This window comes from Chiloscyllium punctatum, chromosome 40 (assembly GCF_047496795.1).
Source record: "Chiloscyllium punctatum isolate Juve2018m chromosome 40, sChiPun1.3, whole genome shotgun sequence".
Taxonomy (NCBI): Eukaryota; Metazoa; Chordata; class Chondrichthyes; order Orectolobiformes; family Hemiscylliidae; genus Chiloscyllium; species Chiloscyllium punctatum.
In genome coordinates, this window is record NC_092778.1 from 63,725,814 (window position 1) to 63,747,095 (window position 21,282).

The following is a 21,282-nucleotide window of genomic DNA, read 5'->3' on the forward strand; positions in this document are numbered from 1 at the left end:
GATGAAACATTCCCCACTTGGCTGGATGGATGCCACTCCAATAACACTCAAGATGCTTGACACCATCCAGGACCACATTGACAAATACTCACTCTCTCAACCACCAATGCACAATAGCAGCAGTGTGTAACATCTTCAAGGTACACGACAGAAATTCACCTCGGCTCTTCAGACAGCACCTTCCAAATCCACAACCACCACCATCGATCAGAATGAGGGCAACAGATACATGGGAACACCACCACCTGCAAGGGCCCCTCCAACCCACTCACCATCCTGACTTGGAACTATGTTGTTGTACTTTCAGTGTTACCAGGTCAAACTTCAGTGTTATCGGAACTCCATCCCTAACAGCATTGTTGGTCTATCTACAACACGTAGACCACAGCAGTTCAAGAAAGCAGATCACCACCACCTTCTCAAGGGCAACTAGGGATGGGCCATAAAAGCTGTCCCAGCCAGCGATGCCCAAATACAATGAATGAATAAAATGTAATCATGGACATCTTAGCATCATCATCTTTCCTCCAACCAGTCCAGTACCTCCATTAGGATAACAATTCTCTTCATCAGAACCTTGTATAGCAGCAAAAGTGCTCCCAACAGTCTCACCCACAGGCAGTCAGAGACAAAGCTATACTGTCTGGATGAAAAGTCAAAGATAAATGAACTAAAATTGATTTCCCATGTTCAGTAATTTACAGGCCAAGTTAGTTCAGTCTTCAAGCTCCATAGCTCCTCACCTCTGCTCTTCTCAAATGACAGCCTTCATTTAACCCAGTCTAAGTTAACCTGACACATTCAGAATGTGATCTTCTGGATTTCAGCCCGCCTATGATGTTGACTGAGCTGTCACGAAGACTCAATGAAGGCCAGCCAAGCACTGGGCACTTGGGTGCATCATTTTGGAATTGAACAATAGAAGATGGCTTTTACCCTTACTTACAAAGCTAAGCATACCAAGATTTTCTGTGCCACAGTTAAGCCAAAAGCAAAATATCCGCGCCTTCGCACGCAGGATCTTTAGTAGCTTTCCCTCATGACCAGTTGGTTTTCCCTCTCCCCAAAGTGCTACATTAATCCTTGCAAATTGCACAAAAGGGAAGGCAAAAAAACTCAGAACAGCAATTTATGTTAAAAGAAAATTTTAATGGTAGTTCTAGATTGCTCTTATGGGGACCAGCCTCTATTAAAATGTATGTATGCAAAATCAGAGATAATAGACATAGTCTAATGGCTTAATTCAGACACAAGGCACTTAACTTGTTAATAGGAAAATATCTAAAGTGATTTGATCAGTTTTTCTATAAATTATACTTTTCCTTTTAGTTTCTCGTGTATTACATGTTCCTTTCTGATGTACATCAAGCATGGAATGATATACAGAAGAACACACTAAGGAAACATAGGGAACCAACTACCTGCCTGCACTTTGTGATTCACTATATATTCACACAGAAAAATCACCATTGCATTAACAGGGAAGTGTTAATTCACGAGGAGTCAGCCATATAATTTTAACCAAAATGTCCTTTAGAAACTACTAGGTTAAACATATCTGATTCACATTACCATCAATCTGACATTTCTTTCCTTGCTATTCTGTCTTCAGCACCTACCTCTTTCTCTTACCCCCTCCCCCCCCCCCCCCCCCAACACACGAACTGGAACATGAGACAGAGTCTGATCAGAACAGAATTGTAACTCACTCAGACTGTAAGGAGTGGTGAGACTGTCGAGATAATCAGAAACTGGAGGACTCAGTTCACAGAGCTTATATCTGCCCCACATGAATCACAAACATTTTAGAAATCAGATCGGATAGCTTTAGCATACAATCAAGTAAAGCAGTAATGAATGCCATTTCCTAATGGCGCTACATTTCAATCCAAGAAATCTCTAGAAATGTGAGAACAGTTCAAGAATAAAGGTGATTTTTTTTACAATATACTTCAGAAAGTCATCACCAAAGAAAACCTGAAAACAATACTGTCAAAGCTTACTGAGTTCCAAAGCCTGACAAATTGGATAACTTACCAAAGGTGTTTCTGGAGCTTGTTGGCTGCATGGTTTCATGTTGCACGTGAATTGCTACCTTCCCATCTCTTTCAACATGATTGCTGGTAGACTGACCCTGCTGTTTCAGAACATCAGTCAGAGCCCTGGAAAAAGAGGAAGTCTTTCAGAAATGACCAAAACCTTTCATATCCCATGTTGGTCTGAAAATAAATTACCCACCAGTGACTTCTTTACTTCTGACCCTCGTGCAGTGCAATTTACTTTATTATTGAAGCTGCTATTGAGTAATTCACTGTTAATGAGTGCACGCTCCAGACTGAACACCTGTTTCTGCCTGAAATGCCCAGCGAGTAAAACGCAGTGCAGTTTTCTTTCTAATTAATTAGATGGAAATGGTTAATGACTATTTTTTTCTTAATTTAAGCAAACAATTGCTCAATTTAAACACAGGTGGTTTAAACGGTGAGGACCGTGCTTAAAACCACCAGAAAAGAGTGATACCGTATGCTGCAAGGTTTTGCACAGTCAAATTTGCAGTCAATGGATAATCTGTGTCGATGAATATAGCAAATTGCCAATGCTTTGATTGCTCAAGTGAGCAACTTCATGTTGCTCTCTATGGACATCTGGCAGCAACATGAAGGGGCTATGAAACTTTACTGAGTGGCAAGAATTCTGCAGAAGCAGGGGATTGTAGACTGCACCACGTAGCCATACACACTTTGCTGCATAAAGCCACTGGCTAGATGAATCAGTAAGGACTTCATTCACTTCATGTTCAACTCAGTTGCAATTATCAATGCTGTATTACACAAATCAATGGGAGGTTCACAAGCAGCTTATGTCAGAGCCTTCTATTAACGCCATCCATGGCTCTACAAAATATTGATCTCAATGGTGACTTCACTGTGATTAAGGCTGAGGCATCTCAGGATACCACTCAAACACCAGCAAAGCTGTATATGTGCAAGTGTAATGACAGATCTGAAATGTGGTCAGTTCAAGATTATGAAGGGTTGTGGTAATGGGTGAATATTACCCGATTCAAAACTTTGCCCTGAAAAAGATAGGTTCAATAAAGAGGAGAGAGTTCAAGAGGCACCAGAAGAGACGAACTATTATGGTTATGTTATTGATTCTAATCTGGAGACTAGGATTGATGATAGAGAGACATGGGTCCAAATCTCTCCACAGCTGGTGAGTGTAAATTCAGTTCATCTGGAATACCAGATTGTTGTCAAAGGTAATTTACATTTACTAATGCCCTCCAGGAAAGGAAATTGGCCATCCTTAACCAGCCTGGTAGAAATGTGATGTTAGATCTTCACAATCCTAGTACACCATTCAGCTCTTTTCAAGAACATGATTCACAACCAGGGTAATTAGGAATGGACATCAAATGTTGGCCTTGTCAGCAATGCTCACATTTCAGTTATGGATTAAACCAAACAATGGAACAGCACCCAATTTGATAGCACCCAAAAGCTCTGTTCTCATACATCAGACCTTCTCTTAATTTTGAAATATGCTCAAAGTATAGCCATTCCTATTGCATTCTCCCATGTCCCCAGCTGTGTCGTTGAATGTGTCTTTCACTGGCTGTTTAAAGCAGGGTAGAACATTCATACCCATCTACATGATTATGCAGTAAATCCACAATATGTTCACATAGAGGAGGTCACTGGTCTTTGCAGCACGTTTCTCACCTGGTTTGGAGGAAGGGAACTGTGCTAGTCACAGTTTTTACAAGGCTGCAGTTGGTGAAGTGGCAAAAAGCTCATGGATTTGAGAAGGACAGACAGCAGAAGCCAGAATGAAATGAGGAATAGTTTGGCCGATAGAGATGGGTTGGTGGAGAAGGCAGGCAAGCAACAGATGGAGTTCAACTCTGACAAGTGTGATGTAGTGCATTTAGAGAGGTCAGATAGTAAAAGGGAACACACAATAAATGGAAACATACTGAGAGAGGTAGATGAAGTGAGAGATCTTGGTGTGCAAGTGCACAGGTCCCTAGCAGTGCAGGTAGATAAGGTTGGAAAGAAAACATATAGAATGCTCTAGTTCATTGGCAGAGGTGTGGAGTACAGTAGGGGTGTAATGATGAAACTGGATAAGCCACAGCTGCAGGATTTTGTGGTGTTCTGGTCACTACATTACAGGAAGGACGTAATTGCTCTGGAAAGAGTGCAGAGAAAATTTAGATTAGATTAGATTCCCTACAGTATGGAAACAGGCCCTTCAGCCCAACAAGTCCATACCGACCCTCTGAAGACTGACCCACTCAGACCCATTCCCCGACCCTATATTTACCCCTGACTATGGGCAATTTAGTATGGCCAATTCACCTAACCCGCACATCTTTGGATTGTGGGAGGAAACTGTAGCACATGGGGAAAACTCATGCAGACACGGGGAGAATGTACAAACTCCACACAGACAGTTGTCCGAGGCGGGAATTGAAGTCGGATTCCTGGCGCTGTGAGGTAGTAGCGCTAACCACTGAGCTACCACGCTGCCCCTAATTTACCAGAATGTTGTGGGGCCTGGAGAATTGTAGCTATGAGGAGAGACTGGGGAAGCTGGGGTTGGTTTCCTTGGAACAGACAAGGCTGAGGGGTGACATGAATGAGGTATGCAAAATTGTGAGGGTTATTGAGAGAGGGTAACTAGGAGGGAATTGGAATTTGGATGTGATTGGTCAGGGGCTGCTTGATAATCTTGTGAAGAAGTACAATTTAAGAGGCCAAAGATCCATGCACATTGATTGTACATTGAGAACCCGTGACCAATTCCTTTCCTGTGTTGGAGAATCACACTTCAGGATTCCCTATCTGCCCAGTGAAAGGATACTTTAAATATTGAATTTCAGGGATGTTTTCGTAAATTATTACAACACATAAGAGAGCAATTTGGTAAGAGCAGAGCAGATATTCCCATTTCTCTGCTGTCTCCTATTGTGCTCATTGTTTTTAATCTACAGGCCCCTTGACAATTCCTTTTAAATTGAATCTATCCCCAATACCCTCTCAAAGCTCATTCTAGATCCTAACCACCTGCTGTGTTTAAACCAACAAAATCCTTGTCACCTCTGGCAAAAGAACTGAACCCAAAATCTATTTCCTTTGGTTGTCAACTCCTTCAGCACAGGGAACAGTTTCTCCCTATTAACTCTGTGATTTTGAACACTTTTATTACATCTGGATGTAGGCTTGCTCGCTGAGCTGGATGGTTCATTTTCAGACATTTCGTCACCATACTAGGTAACATCATCAGTGAGCCTCTGGGTGAACCTCTGAAAATGAACCTTCCAGCTCAGCGAGCTAACCGACATCCAGAACCTCAACCTGAGCTACAAATCTTCTCAAAACTCGGTAATTTCTATTACATCTCCTCTCAATTTCTTCTTCTCCCAGGAGAACAACACCGGCTTCTCCAACCTGTCCTTGTGAATGAAGTCTCTCACCTCTGGAAAGATTCCTGTAAATCTTTTCTGTACTTTTTTCTAAAGCCATTGCATCTGACTGAGTGTGTGGTGACCTGATTTAGACACAGTACTCTAGTTGAGGCTGAAGGAGCATTTCAGAAAGGTTCACCATAACCTCTTTGCTCCTGTACTCTATCCCTCTTCATCTGGAGTATTGTGTACAGTTGATCCCCTTACTTGAGGAGGGATGCAATTGAAGTGGAGGCAGTTCAGAGGAGGTTCACCAGATTGATTCCAGAGATGAGAGCTTGAGCAGTTTAGGCCGATATCCGCTTATGTTTAGAAGAATGTGAGGAGATCTAATTGGCTTATATGAGATTAGATTATTTACAGTGTGGAAACAGGCCCTTTGGCCCAACAAGTTCACACTGACCCTCTGAAGAGCAGCCCACCCAGATCCATTCCCCAACATTTACCCCTTCACCGAACACTACGGGCAATTTAGCATGGGCAATTCACCTAACCTGCACATTTTTGGACTGTGGGAGGAAACCAGAGCACCCAGAGGGGACCCACGCAAACACAGGGAGAATGTGAAAAACTCCACACAGACAGTTGCCTGAGGCGGGAATTGAACCGGTTCTCTGGCACTGAGAGGCAGCAGTGCTAACCACTGTGCCACCGTGCTGCTCCTAAAGGAGAGTGACAAAGTAGACGTATAAACCATGTTTCCTCAGGTGGTGAAGTCTAGAATGAACGATCATTGTTTTAGGATAAAACAGAGATGAGGAGGAATTACTTCTCTCAAAGGGGTAAGAATCTGCGGAATTCACTGTCTTAGAGTTAGGTGGATGTTAGGACATTTAAGGAAGAGAGACTGATTTTAAATTAGTAACAGTTGAAGGTTTAGGGAAAATGGGCAGGAAAGTGGTGTTGAGGCCAGAATGAGGTCATCCATGAACGTATTCAACATTGGAACAAGCTAGAGGGGCTGAACGGCTTCCTCCTGCTCCTAGTTCTTATACTCTGTTTATAAAGCCCAGGGGTCTGTCTGCTTTATTAACCCCTTCAGCAGTTTGTATGCAAACATCCCTAAACCACAGCATCTGCTACTTTTGTTCCAGATTATCATTTCTAAGAGCTGCCCAACCACCAAGGTTAAACTGACCAGGCTTGCGTTGCTAGGTTTAATTTTACACCTTTACTTTGAACAATAGCATAGCATTTGCGATTCTCCAGTTCTCTGGTACCACCTCTGTATCAAAGAAGATTTGGAAGATTGAGGTCAATATGTCTGCAATTCGCAATTCTCACCCTTATTTCCCAGCACCATTTGTGTGCATTATTGATCTGGTCCTGATGACTTATCAACTATGGGCCAGTCTTTCTAACCTTCCTCTTTATCGTTTTTTAGCCTATCCTGTATCTCAATGAACTTCCTGATGACTTTGGCAGTATCTTCTGACATGGTAAGTACAGATACCCCAGCCTCACACTCTGCCTCGGTGTGTGGAGATTCATTTTTTGGTCATTAGACAAACCTTCTCCTCAGGTGAAAATTTTGTTTTCTCCTTTATGCTAAATCCCAGTCTCTTCTCATAGTCTCTCTTTGCCTCTCGATTTCTATAGCTAGTCTGGTTTACACTTGTATTACCAACCTGACATCAGTCATACAGCCTTTTTCATGACTTCAACTTATTCCTTAACTTTTCTGCTCTACACTTATTCTACATCTCCTCCTGGTTGGAATGTACCTTGTCTGTAACCGAACTCTTGGCTCTCAGCCTAACTCTCAGCAAGAGTTATACCAAACCTGAAACTCTGTTGCTCTCTCCACAGATGCTGCTCAACCAACCAGGTTTCTCCAGCACTTTCTGTTTTACTTTGGAGTCCCAGCAGCACAATATTTTCCTTTTATTCCAAATCTCTCCTGGTACAATGTTACGATTACACAAGGATAAGTCCCCCTTTTCATTACACAGCAGTTCTTGCAATTTTAATTTCCTTTTAATTTTAAAGCAGTTGTATTCACACAAACCCAAAATGTTAAGTATTTTAGGCTTTGAATTTGTTTTATCATGGACTGTAAACAACGTAAAATGTGTTAATTTATCTCCACAATTGTTAAATAACTAAGAAGCACTGAGTTGGCAGATTCATCAATCAGGTTTTGAAGCAGTTATTTGTTGGTATGTTCTGGATTTTGCCTGAAACGTCAATTTCGAAGCTCCTTGGATGCTGCCTGAACTGCTGTGCTCTTCCAGCACCACTAATCCAGAGTCTGGTTTCCAGCATCTGCAGTCATTGTTTTTACCTCATTTGTTGGTATGTGCTGGTTTTCCACTTTTAAATGCAAAAACTTGTAAAAGTAGAGACAAAGTTGAGTTTTAAATGGAAAGCAAGCTTTCAGCAAATATATTTTGTTCTACATTGGGAAAGATGGCCTGTTCATTACTTTGTGTTATTGGTAAAGACAAATTGTGCTGACAAGATGAAGTGACTCCATTCCTAACTATTCCTCCATAATAGATTTAATTACTGTGAAACAAAAGCTTAAAAATTCAAGGCCATTGGGAACATAGGTAAAAGACAAATCACAAAGCTATAACAATTGTTCATGCCAAAATAGAAATTGCTGGAAAAACACAGCAGGTCTGACGGTATTGGCGGAGCGTAAACAGTGTTATTGGTGTGTCAGAACTGAAAGCAGCTGGGAAATGGTGTTTAGGCTGAGGGCCATAGATAGTTGGAGTGGCCTGAAGAGATGGGGCCAATGCCCAGAGAGAGAGAGAGAGAGAGGGAAAAAAGGGAGAAGCAGAAAAGGGACTGTTGATGACAAGCCAGGAGAGGGATAAATGCTGAATGGGTGCTGGTTGGAAATGAGAAGACTGGAAAATGGCTTGGCTGTGCTGGGAGCAACCCATACATAACTGGACCTGAAGATGCAGTGAGGAAGATCTGAGATCATTAAAATCAATATTGAGTCCTAACGACTGTAAGATATCTAGATCATAGAATACTCTTCAGTGTGGAAGCAGGACATTCAGCCCATCGAGTCCATACTGACCCTCCGAAAAGCATCCCACCCAGATTCACCGCCCTACCCTATCCTTGTAACCCTGCATTGCCCATGGCTAACCCAGCTAGCCTGCACATTCCTGGACACTATGGGTGATTAGCATCTGCCGAACCTACACATCTTTGGAGTGTGAGAGGGAACCAGAGCACCCAGAGGAAACCCACACAGACATGGGGAGAATGTGCAAACTCCACTTAGACAGTCACCCAAGGGTGGAATTGAATGTGGGTTCCTGGTGCTGTGAGGAGTGCAAACTACTGAGACACCATGCCATCCCACGCAGTGTTGTTATTCCAGCTTGCGTTGAGCTACAATTGTTTGTACCATGGATTGTATTATAGGGTGAGGCATTGGACATTATGGATGGGCTGAGATAGTCAGACTCAGCTGGAGACTATCCGAAACCTGATCAAAATTTGTAACATGGAGACAGTGGACAAAATGGTTTCCATTACCCAAATCTGCAGGCAGTTTCTTGTCTCAGTGATCCATCTTCAATTATAAACCTTAAACCATGCATGTCAGTACACTGATGTGTCATGGAGTCATAGCAATGTACAGCACAGAAATAGACCCTACCTCCATGCCAACGAGATATCTTAACCTAATCTAGTCCCATTTGCCAGCACTTGGCCCATATTTCTCTAAACCCTTCCTAATCATATATCTAACCGGAAGTCTTTTAAATGTTGTAACTTGTACCAGCCACCACCTCTTCCTCATTCCATACACGCACCACCCTCTCTATAAAAATGTTACCCCATCAGTCCCTTTTATATTTTTGCCTCTCACCTTAAACTATGCCCTCTAGTTCTGGACTCCCCCACCCCAGGGAAAAGACCTTGTCTATTCACCCTATCCATGCCCCTCATGATTTTATAAACCTCTATAAGGTCACCCTTCAGCCTCCAACTCTGCAGGGAAAACAGCCACAGCCTATTCAATCTCTCTCTATAGCTCAAATCCTCCAACTCTGACAACATCATTGCAAATTTTTCTGAACCCTTTCAAGTTTCAAAACATCTTTTTGATACGAGGGACACCAGAATTGCACACAATATTCCAAACGTGGCCCAACCAATGTCCTGTACAGCCGCAACATGACCTCCCAACTCCTGTACTCAATGCTCTGACCAGTAAAGAAAGCATACCAAATGTTTCTTCACTATCCTATCTACCTGCGAGTCCACTTTCAAGGAGCTATGAACCAAAGTCTCTTTGTTCAGCAAAACTCCCCAGGACCTTACCATTAAGTGTATTTGCTGATTTGCTTTTCCAAAATGCAGCACTTCACATTTATCTAAATTAAACTCAATCTGCCACTCCTCAGGCCATTGGTCCATCTGATCAAGATTCTATTGTACTATGAGATAACTTTCTTTACTGTCCACTATACCTCCTATGTTCACATCCAAATTATTTATATAAATGACAAAAAGCAGTGGAGCTAGCACCAATCCTTGTGGTACACCACTGGTCACAGACCTCCAGTCTGAAATGCAACCCTCCACCAGAATTCTCTGTCTTCTACCTTCCAGCCAGTTCTGTATCCAAATGGCTAGTTCTCCCTGTATTCCATAAGGTCTAACCTTGCCAACTAGTCACCATGGGGAACCTTGTCGAACACCTTGCTGAACAACAGCACCAAATAGATTGAAAAGCATAATTTGGGACAGAAAGATTGTATCCGCCACTCTGTCCTCATCAATCGTCTTTGTTACTTCTTCAAAAAACTCAATCAAGTTCGTGAAACATTATTTCCCATGCACAAAGCGATGCTGACTATCCCTAATCAGTCCTTGCCTTTCCAAATACATATAAATCCTGTCCCTCAGGATTCCCTCCAACAACTTGCCCTCCATCAATGAGAGGCTCGCTGGTCTATAGTTCCCTGGCTGGTCCTTATCAACCTTCTTAAACAGTGGCACCAGGTTAGCCAACCTCCAGTCTTCCGACACCTCACCTGTGACAGTCGGTGATGGAATGGGAGATGTCACACTCAAGCCTGACCTCAGTCAGGAGATGCTTCCCTGCAGTGTCTGTTGTAGGTTAGGGTTATCACAGTTTGACAAGGTTAGATGCGTTGTGTAAAAAATGACCAGGAGTGAAAAAGAGTCAAACATAAATTGAGGGGATCAGGTGTTGTCCTGTAGGAATTAGTTTCAGAGAAAACATATTAAACTGGTGCAAAATTGTAACATTGTAATGACAGTCTGTTAGTGTTTTATAACATCTGATATCGGAATTTATTCAAATGTGCTCCTAACAAAATAAAGTGGTGCAAGTTTGTTGAAACAATCAACTGAAAATTGTGGAAAACTAAAGAAACCAAGAAAGAATTGCAGGGGAATAAATGCAATCAGTGTCAGCAAGAGGCCAAGCAGTTTTGAAGTTCTGGAAAAAAATATTAAATTTTATGCATACAATAACTGTCATTATGCTATGAAGCAAAATTGCAAATTAGGCAAGGGCGTTTGAAGGGTTTATAACTACTATTTATTTAGATATGAATGATAATCTGACTCAGATTAACACACTTATGTGTTTTAAAAAGGAGGAGCCTAATGATATTGTTATCTTTCAATTGCTCGAAAGAGAGCTATGGAACAGCACCAAATAGATTGAAAAGCATCATCTGAGACATGAAAACTTCATAATGAAAAGTATAACTGGTGAAAGTTCCCTTGATTCATGGACCAGCTTCATTAGACCAGAAGATAATGACTATAATTCCTTTATTCAAAAAGGAATAACTAGCTACCTGATGAAGGAGCAGTGCTCCGAAAGCTTGTACTTCCAAATAAACCTGTTGAAATATAACCTGGTGTTGTGTGAGTTTTAACTTTATTCAAGAAGGGAGAGAAAGACTGAAAGCAGTAAAATACAGGCTGGTTACCTCAACATCTGACAAAGGGAAAATGTTAGATGCTACTGTTAAAGACATTCCAGCACTTAGATAACTTCAAAGGAATCAGGCAGAGTCAACATGATTTTGTGAAAAGGAAATCACGTTTGAGCAACCTATTGGAGTACTTTGAGGGGGTAATATGTGCCATGGATAAAGAGGAATCAGTGGATGTACAGTACTTAGACTGGGTGTAGGTTTAAGCAAACCTACATCCACAACTTCAATCTGAGCTACAAATCTTCTCAAAACTCGTTAAGTACTTAGACTTTCAGAAGGCATTTATAAAGTGCCACATCAAAGGTTACTATGGAAAATAAATGTGTGGGTTGCATATTAACATGGGTAGAAGATTGGCTCACTAACAGAAATTAGAAAGTAGAGGTTAAAAGTGTCTTTTGCAGTTTCACAAAATGTAATTATTAGTGTTCTCTAGGGACTGATGCTGAGACCTCAACTGTTGATTTATTAGATTAAGGGACAGAAGGTATTTGCCCAATTTGCTGAAGATTCAACATTAGGTGGGGCAGTAATTTGAGAAGGGGACACAAGAAGGTTACAAAAAGGCTTGGATCAGTTAAATAAGTGGACAATATGTGGCCAATGGAGTATAATGAAGGAAAATGTTGAATTGTCCATTTTGACAAGAAGAGTCAAATATTGCTCCTTTGTGTAAGAAGGGTAACCAGGATAATTTGGGAAATTATAGGCTGGTGACCCTTATGTCAATGGTAGAGAAATTATTGGAGAACATTCTTACTCACATTTGGAAAAATATGGACTTATTAGTGATAGATAGCATGGCTTTGTGTGGTGAAGATCGTGTCTCACAAATTTGACTGAACATTTTGAGTAAGTGACAAAGATGATTGATGAGGGCAGGGTGGAGGATATTGTCTAAATGGACTTTAGCAAGGTCTTTCACAGGTCCCTCGTGGAAGCTTACGGAGTAGATGAAGTAACATGGGATTTGCAGTGAGTTGCTAAAATGGATTCAGAATTGGCTTGATCAATGCTGGGGCACCTGTTGCTTGTAATATATTTAAATGACATGGAGGAGAATGTAGGTGATCTGATTAGTAAACTAGGAAGTGACACAAAGATTGGTGGGAGCTACAGATAATGAGAAGGAGTGTCAGAGGATACTGGAGGATATAGAGAGGCTGGAGACATGGGCGGAGAAATGGCAGATGGAGTTTAATCTGGACAAATACAAGGTGATGCATTGTGGAAGATCTAATGCAGGAGGAAAGTACACAGTAAATGGGAGAACCCTTGAAGCATTAACAGAGGGATCTAAGTGTAAAGGTTCACAGTTCCCTGAGACTGGCAATACAAGTGGATGAACACAAGGGGTGGTCAAGAAGGCATATGGCATGCTGGCCTTCATCAGTCAGGGCACAGAGTATTGGCAAGTCATGTTGCACTGTATAGCATTTTAGTTAGGCCACATATGGAATATTACACAGGTCATCACACTACCAAAAAGATGTGGAGGCTTTGGAAAGGGTACAGAAAAGGTTTACCAGGATGTTGCCTGGTTTGGAGGGTATTAGCTATGAGGACAGCTTGGTCAAACTTGGTTTGTTTTCACTTGAACGTCAGAGGCTGAGGGGGCAACCTGATAGAAGTTTTAAAAATTATGAGAGGCATGAATAGAATGGACGGTTGGATTCTTTTCTCCCAGGACAGGAATTTCAATTAATAAGGAAGATAGGTTTAAGGTAAAAGGGGTAAAGTATAAAGGAGACATAAGAGGCAAGTTTTTTACATAAAAGATGGCAGGTGAGTGGAATCTGCTACCAGAGGATGTGGTAGGAGTAGATACAAGAACAACGTTAAAGAGGTTTCTTGATAGATACATGAATAGGCAGGTTACAGAGGGATACAGACTGTGTAAAGGCAAAAGGTTTTTGAGTTTAGAAAGACATCATGTCTTGGCAGAAACTTGGTGGACTGAAGGGCCTGTTCCTGTGCTATACGGTTCTTTGAGAGCTCTTACTCTCAAGAAGAAAAAAATACAGGAAAGAACACATGCAAGAGCTGCTCTGCTGAAGTGCCTTGCTATATAAATCCATGGAGTTCCATCTCAGGTAGATACATTACAAGTATAGTTGGAGATTTCTAGGACCATGATAAGCTCCCAGGTCAACACTGAACCTAAGACAGTGGAAAATCCTTTTTGGTAGCAGCTGTTAGAAAACATTCTATTCTGTTTTGAAGGGAAGTGAGAAAAGAAAGAGCTAGGCTAGAGAAATTGAATACATCAACAGTGGGGGAGATTCCACAGATTACTGTCCAAACTGCCATGTTTGTGCAGTATGATTTGGTTGAAGGCTTTGGAGTGTTCATCTGCTGGAAAAGGAGGTGATTTGCATTCGTCAGATTCCAGCACCTTTGGAGGAAAAGAAAACATTCTTCTCCCCAAATTAGTTAATAATTCTGTATTCTGTTGATTCCATCTTTTGAGAGGACTGACTCTGCTTACAGCATCTATCCTATCAAATTCGGAACATTTCCAGACACATCTGTCAGTTCTGCTGGAAGACAACCAAAATGTTGCACGATGGACAGACAATATTCTAGTAAAGAGAAAGATTTGATCAGAACACAATGTGCTGAGGGAACTTCAAGGAGATAAATTCATCTGAACGATCAGCATAAGGTTTTAACGAACAGAATCTGGAACATGCAATTGATTTTACAAATGTTGACAATGACCTCAAATTTGCTCATGATTGTGAGAGAAGATTGTCCTTTAGTGGGACAGTAAAGCAATTAAAGGTGGTTTGCTGCACCCTAAAGGCAGTTTGTGGGCAAACTCAAAACATATATATAGGCTAGTAATTGGTTTAAATAGTTTTGCTTTAATCTATTTGAAAGAAGTAGCTCACGTATTCTCACATAATGAGGTATAAGTCTTTCATTGGGGATGTATTTTCATGTGTGGACAAGGAACCACTCCACTATACAATTCCCAGCAAGGAACTTTGTATGTAGACTTTATTTTCGAAAGCAGCAACAGCCAAATTGGCTGCAGGAATGAAAGACTAAACTTGTAGATGATGCAAACTGAACCAGATGATTAACAATTTGGACCATAACAGAAAAGTTATCAGTTCAAAATTGTTTGCCTTAACAGGCTTTTTATTTGGTGATTCCTGCAAAATATTCCTGAAATATTTGATTGACATAGAACATCAAGGATCTAAAAAAAAAGAACATGCTCCAGCAATGGTATGGTGGCTAGCACTGCTACCTCATAGTGCCAGGGACCCAGGTTCAATTCCAGCCTTGGGCAACTGTCTGTGTGGAGGTTGCATGTTCTCCCTGTGTCTGTGTGGCCCCTACACTGCGGGGATTTTATGGTGCTTAATACTGATTGTGAATGCTTTTGTTATAAGCTTCTTGGATAAGTCACCAGGAGTCTTAAAGAATTCACAAAGTAGCAACAAAATGTAATTCTGCCCATGACATATTCTGTCCATTTGATTACCCTGCACAAAAGGTCTAAAATAACCAATGCAAACTACAAAGTGGTATTTCTCTACAGTCTGCAGATTGGTCTCCATGTATCAGAATCACAGCGATAACCAACATCACAGCTTAGGCACAACTAGTAAGGCTGAAGTCTGTATTTACTTGCAATGTGATACTGGAACGAGCAATTTTGGAGAATGGACAATTGTTCATTTCCAGGAAGAGTTTAGTTTTACTCACCTTATAGGGAGCCCCAAATATCCAAAAAAAAATGAGGGAAACAGAAATAGGGAGAAAACTATATAAAATTAAGGAAGTGGAAAATGTTCATGCATTGCTCTGCTAAATTATCATGCAATAAGATTAGCAAATGATATAAGCATGAGTGAGTACCACTGGGAAAGAAACAGAGAGCAATCTGAGTAATTTCGTCAGGCAACTGCATGCTATTTAGATAAATTAGCATTTTGGGACATGTTTTTGAATGGAGAATATGGTAGGTGTTATTCGGTTAAGATTAAGTTACTCGTGTCATTTCATAAGGTTCAGGAAAGGAATTGAGTGAGTGAGTGTTGGGAGAATGGTCATTGGAAGAACCCACCATGTTAAAAAAAGGTGAGAAACCAGAGGAGAAGCTTTTGGAACAAAAATCACATCAATGACTGGATGCAAAGTCATGGCCTGGAGTCTATTTTACATTTTCCTTCAGTAGTTCCAGTACACTGAGTGAAGCCAGTTGCACTGAGTTGGTGGTGCGGAGGCAGAGATGGCGCTTGGATCTAGAGTTTGGCGAACAGTATTATTCAGTTACACACCAGACATGCTAAGTCATGTGCAGTTGATGTTTGTTCGTACTGTCACAGTCTAGTGAATTAGCACATAGACTCCATCTAGTGGATAATGTATGTGCAGTGATTTCATTGTCCTGAATAGTGGAGGACACACTCAGAGGACTCCTGAAAATGCTGTGCCATTGTAATAGGTGCCAACAGGGCATTTGGTTTTCTGTGCTGAGGGGGGGGGGGGGGGGGCAGATACTTGCACCAGGTGCTGGGATTTGGGAAAGTTCGCCAGCCTAAACCCGGAACCCTGACTTGTGTGGGACCCAGGTTGCGCTGGCCCTTGCTGGTGAACGATGACCTTAAAACCGTGACTGGAGCGTGGAAATGGAGGCAACAGATAGACTGGGTTAGAGTACAGGAGTGGGGAAAGGCCCTCTTGTGATGCAGAGATACTGTCCCTACCCCAGGTCTCAGGTTTAAGACCGATCTACTCCCGAGGTGTGTAATAGCATCTCTGAACAGGTTGGTTAGGGAAAAATGGGTTAAATTACAAAATAAAATCGGTATCCCGGGTAAAACTGAAAGGAATTGCCTCTGTCAACTGCAATCCCCTCGGTTTGGCCAAGTCAATGCGTTCCAGAGAAGTTTCAGGAAGAGTTAGAGGTGAGATAGGATTGGAAATAGTTGGCTGGCTTTTGTTTTCGCACCAGTGCGGACTGGATGGGCTGCAGGGTCTCTTTCTCGGTGCTGTAGAGCAGTGTAGCTGTAAATATTGTGAACGGAGCTCTGCTGGGGGCTGAACACTGACAATTCCTGGCAGGTTACTGGTGTACCACACTCCCTTCACTTCAGGCAGACTGGCGAATCAGGGACCTTTCCGTAAAGTTCAGCCCTAACTCTGAAGACAGGGGATGCAAGTTAAGGGGTGGAGAGGGGAGAGGGTTACTTTCTCAGGGCGAATACACAAACCCTTCCCCGCTCAGAGAGACACTGTCTAAACATTCCCCTGCTGTTTGTAGCTGTGTTTGAAGACAGTGCCTTTGGGGGAGGTTCCCCCCCCCCCCCCCCCCCCCCACATGTGGATGGTGTATCAGAACCATATACTCCATAGGGAACAGACCACACACTAGTCCCCTACTTCTTTCTGACAGCCCCAACAGTGCTGCAGAAACTCAGCAGCTCAGGCAGTAGCTGTGGAGAGAGACACGGAGTTAATGTTTCGGGTCCAGTGACCCTTCCTCAGTTTCTTACAGCCACGTTCATCTCCTGAACCAGCGGTAAAAGGAAAATCCAAAACGGCAAACTCCCGTTTGTTGTGGAATGTCCCCTCTCACACGGTGAGTGTGTGTGTGTGAGGGAGTAACAGTGTGTAAATTAGTGTGAGGGAGTGTGTGTGAGGGAGTATATTGGGAGTGAGTGTGTAAAGGAGAGTGTGTGTGTGAGGGAGTGTGTGTGTGAGTAAGGGAGTGAGTGTGTAAGGGTGTATGTGTGTAAGGGTGAGTGAGAGTGTGCAAGGGAGTGAGTGTGAACGAGTGAGTGAGTGCGTGAGTGAGTGTGTAAGGGAGTGAGTGTTTGTCCTTACTGGCTTCACTCCTCGGGGAATACCGCAGAAAGTTTGGGTTACTCGGGTGGATTAGCGGGAGATGGGGTCCCGGTGAGTTCCCTGGAGTTTCACACCACGCTTCTTGACTCACCTCCTGAACCATGGGGAGGGGGCGAACGTCTTTAAAGGGGAGGGGAGGGATTTTTTAAAAGTCTACTGGTCCCTTTAGAGAGAAATAGCTGTCGCAAACACTGTTAGGATTAATCTCTCCGGCTCGCCATATTTTCTAAGTGTGTTTTCAGCATGAGAATCACTCAGGAATCACTGCGCAATGCTGCAGCAACTTGGAAATGCGGGATTACAAGAGAACGGGGTCGCGGGGGAGGGGGGCAGTGCTGTGTGAGTGAGTCAGATCCCTGGTTCCTCCAGCTACCCTATCCTCCATCTGAAACTGTGTCTGAGGGGCTTGTGAGAGCACAGAAAACCTCTTTGTAAATGCAACAGGTCCGTCTTGTTCCTGTGGAAACTGTCTCCGTGTTACAGAGATGGGAATCTCGGCCTATTCCAGTCTCCAGAGAGGGAGAAACAGAGAGATAGACGGATAGATAGACACTCAGGCAGAGACATATAGACAGACAGACAGACAGGTAGATAGAGAGATAGACACAGAGACTCAGATAGAGAAACAGTTAGACAGACACAGAAAGATAGTCAGAGATAGATAAACAGTCAGGGATAGATAAATACAGTCAGATAGGTAGGTAGATAGACAGGCAGATATTCTCAAAATTTACAAACAAGGTTAAACAAACTGCGAAGTGATTTGAACCCTCTGGCTGACAGAGTGCGCCCGTTTGGTTTCTCTTCCTGTTATGTCTGCACGCCCCCAGCCCTTCCCCACACAGAGTCAATGTGAACAGGCCTCCGGTGTTGGTTTTCCCGCTGGGAGACACAGAAACCCGGAGAAGGAGGGGGTGCTGCTGTCCTGTTTACACATCCCCAGGGGAGATGCTGCCAGATGCAGGACTAGAGTCGATTCAGAGTGCTGCATGCCCGTGCAGACTCGATGGGCCGTACGGCCTCATTCCCCTTCGGTGTTGCCCCTGTCCTTGTGTTTATTTTGTTGGGGGTGGGGGTGGAATAAAGATCCTAGGATCACTTCTTGTTTCGAGTCCAGTTTTTCCATGTAATTGTGCCGTCACTCAGGATTAGAGAGCAATCATTCCTTTAATCATCTTCACCCCCTCCCCTCACACACACACACAGACCCTTCACACACACAGAGAGAGACCCTTCACACACACACACACACAGACCCTTCACACACACAGACCCTTCAACACATACACACAGACCCTTCACACACCCCCTTCACACACACAGACCCTTCACACACACACTGACCCTTCACACACACACACACAGACCCTTCACACACACAGACCCTTCACACACACAGAGAGAGACCCTTCACACACACACACACAGACCCTTCACACACTGACCCTTCACACACACAGAGAGAGACCCTTCACACACACACACACACAGACCCTTCACACACACAGACCCTTCAACACATACACACAGACCCTTCACACACCCCCTTCACACACACAGACCCTTCACACACACACTGACCCTTCACACACACACACACAGACCCTTCACACACACAGACCCTTCACACATACACACAGACCCTTCACACACACCCTTCACACACACACACCCTTCACACACACACACCCCCTTCACACACACAGACCCTTCACACACACACTGACCCTTCACATACACACACAGAGACCCTTCACACACACACAGACCCTTCACACACACACTGACCCTTCACATACACACACACAGACCCTTCACACACACACAGACCCTTCACACACACACTGACCCTTCACATACACACACACAGACCCTTCACACACACACAGACCTCTCACACACACTAACACACACAGACACACACACCCCTGACACACACAGAGACCCTTCTCACACACATACACTCACACACACCTCACAAACACCCCTCACACACACAGACACACACATACCCCTGACACAGAGACCCTTCTCACACACATACACTCACACACACCTCATACACACCCCTCACACACACAGACACACACATACCCCTGACACACAGAGACCCTTCACACACACACATACAGACACACCACACACACCTCTCTCTCACACACACAGACCCTTCACACACGCAGACATCTCTCACATATCCCTCACACACAGACACATACCCCTGACACACACACACAGACCCTTCACACACACACATACAGACACACCACACACACCTCTCTCTCTCACACACAGACCCTTCACACACGCAGACACCTCTCACATATCCCTCACACACAGACACATACCCCTGACACACACACACACAGACCCTTCACACACACACACACATACAGACACACCACACACACCCTCTCTCTCACACACAGACCCTTCACACACACAGAGACCTCTCACACACCCCTCACACACAGACACATACCCCTGACACACACAGACCCTTCACACATACACACACACATACAGACACACCACACACACCCTCTCTCTCACACACACACAGACCCTTCACACACACACAGACACCTCTCACACACAGACATATACCCCTGACACACACACACAGACCCTTCACACACACACAGACACCTCTCACACACAGACATATACCCCTGACACACACACACAGACCCTTCACACACACACAGACACCTCTCACACACAGACATATACCCCTGACACACACAGACCCTTCACACACGCACATACAGACACACCACACACACCTTCTCTCACACACACACGCACACACACCCCGACACACAAACACACACCGCCCACAGAGCTTGGTGACTGTTTCCCTGGACACTGAGCCAGTTGGCAGTGCCCAGTATATGGATGGTGGGGCGGATGGCCGGAGAGCTGCGGGTTTTTGAGGAGGGTGGGCGGCGGTGGGTCTGTCCCGGAGCTCCCTCTTACCTGGAGTTGAGCTCCCTCTGGGGTCTCTGTGATTTCTCCAGGCCCAGCTTGGTGAAGATTCCCACCAGCACCATGACGGCCACTACGCCGCAGATGAAGTAGACGATCAAGTTGGTTTTATCTCGGGTCTGGTCAAACGCATTGTCGTCCGGTCTCTGCGGAGGTTTGCCCACGTTCGCCCAGTTCGGGGTATCATAGTTGGAGCAGATGCTCTGGTCCAGTCGGGACTCTTTAAACTGGCAACAGTACCGGTAACCACATGTCCCGCAGCAGTACTGGTAGATGCTGGTGTTACAATTGAACGCTGCGTCAAACTGACCCATCACATCGAAGTAGCCCCTGCAGCGGTCCGGGGTGGCTGGCAGCTCCAGTCTGGCCGAGCTGTTGGAGCTGGAGCCCAGCAGGAGCGGGCCGAGCTGCCGCCCCCCTTTCGCCTGGGCCATGCGGTCCAACACCCCCGGGCACCAGAAACCCAGCAAGTCCAGCAACAGGTAGCGCAGCAGCCGCACGCTCATCGCTGCCACTCCGGGACTCAATCCGGATCCGGATCGCTCAGCACCTTCAGGCGGATTCCCTGTTGGGCGGCAACGAGCTCCTCATTCCCCAATGGACCCCCCTCCTCTCCCTCTCTCTCCCCCCGTCGCCAAGTTGCGGCTCGGGCTCCGGGCTCTGTCTTTCACCTTCCACGTGTGCACAGCTCTGGAGCTGGGTCAGTGCCTGCCTTATCCTGGCATCTAACAGCCTGGTGGCACTGGGCTAGGCTCCGGGAGACATCCGCTGCTGCCAAATGCCAACTTAATCCGAATCCAGACAGTGTAGACTCCGGGTGTACTGAGAGATTGCAGACTCCGGGTGTACTGAGAGATTGCAGACTCCGGGTGCACTGAGAGGTTGTAGTCCGGGTGTATTCTAAGAGCTCAGAGCCCGCAGCCCATTTCCAAAGGGGGTCCAGCGAAGTGAACCAGCGCAATGCGAGTCGACGGAGCTGCTGGATTTAAAGTTAGAAGTCTC

The 21,282-nt window shown here is 44.3% G+C and overlaps 1 protein-coding gene across 1 annotated transcript in view; it reads right to left on the reverse strand.

Moving 5' to 3' along the window:
* shisa9a (shisa family member 9a) overlaps positions 1-20,961 on the reverse strand; it is a 325,898-nt gene extending 304,937 nt beyond the window's left edge. Inside the window, exons 1-2 of the mRNA XM_072560123.1 lie at positions 20,272-20,961; positions 2,038-2,162 (exon numbers count right to left, since the gene is read on the reverse strand). Of these exons, the coding sequence (XP_072416224.1) occupies positions 2,038-2,162; positions 20,272-20,786 (640 nt within the window). The 5' untranslated portion in view covers positions 20,787-20,961. The remainder of the gene's footprint in view (positions 1-2,037; positions 2,163-20,271) is intronic.
* Between the last annotated feature and the right edge of the window lie 321 nt (positions 20,962-21,282).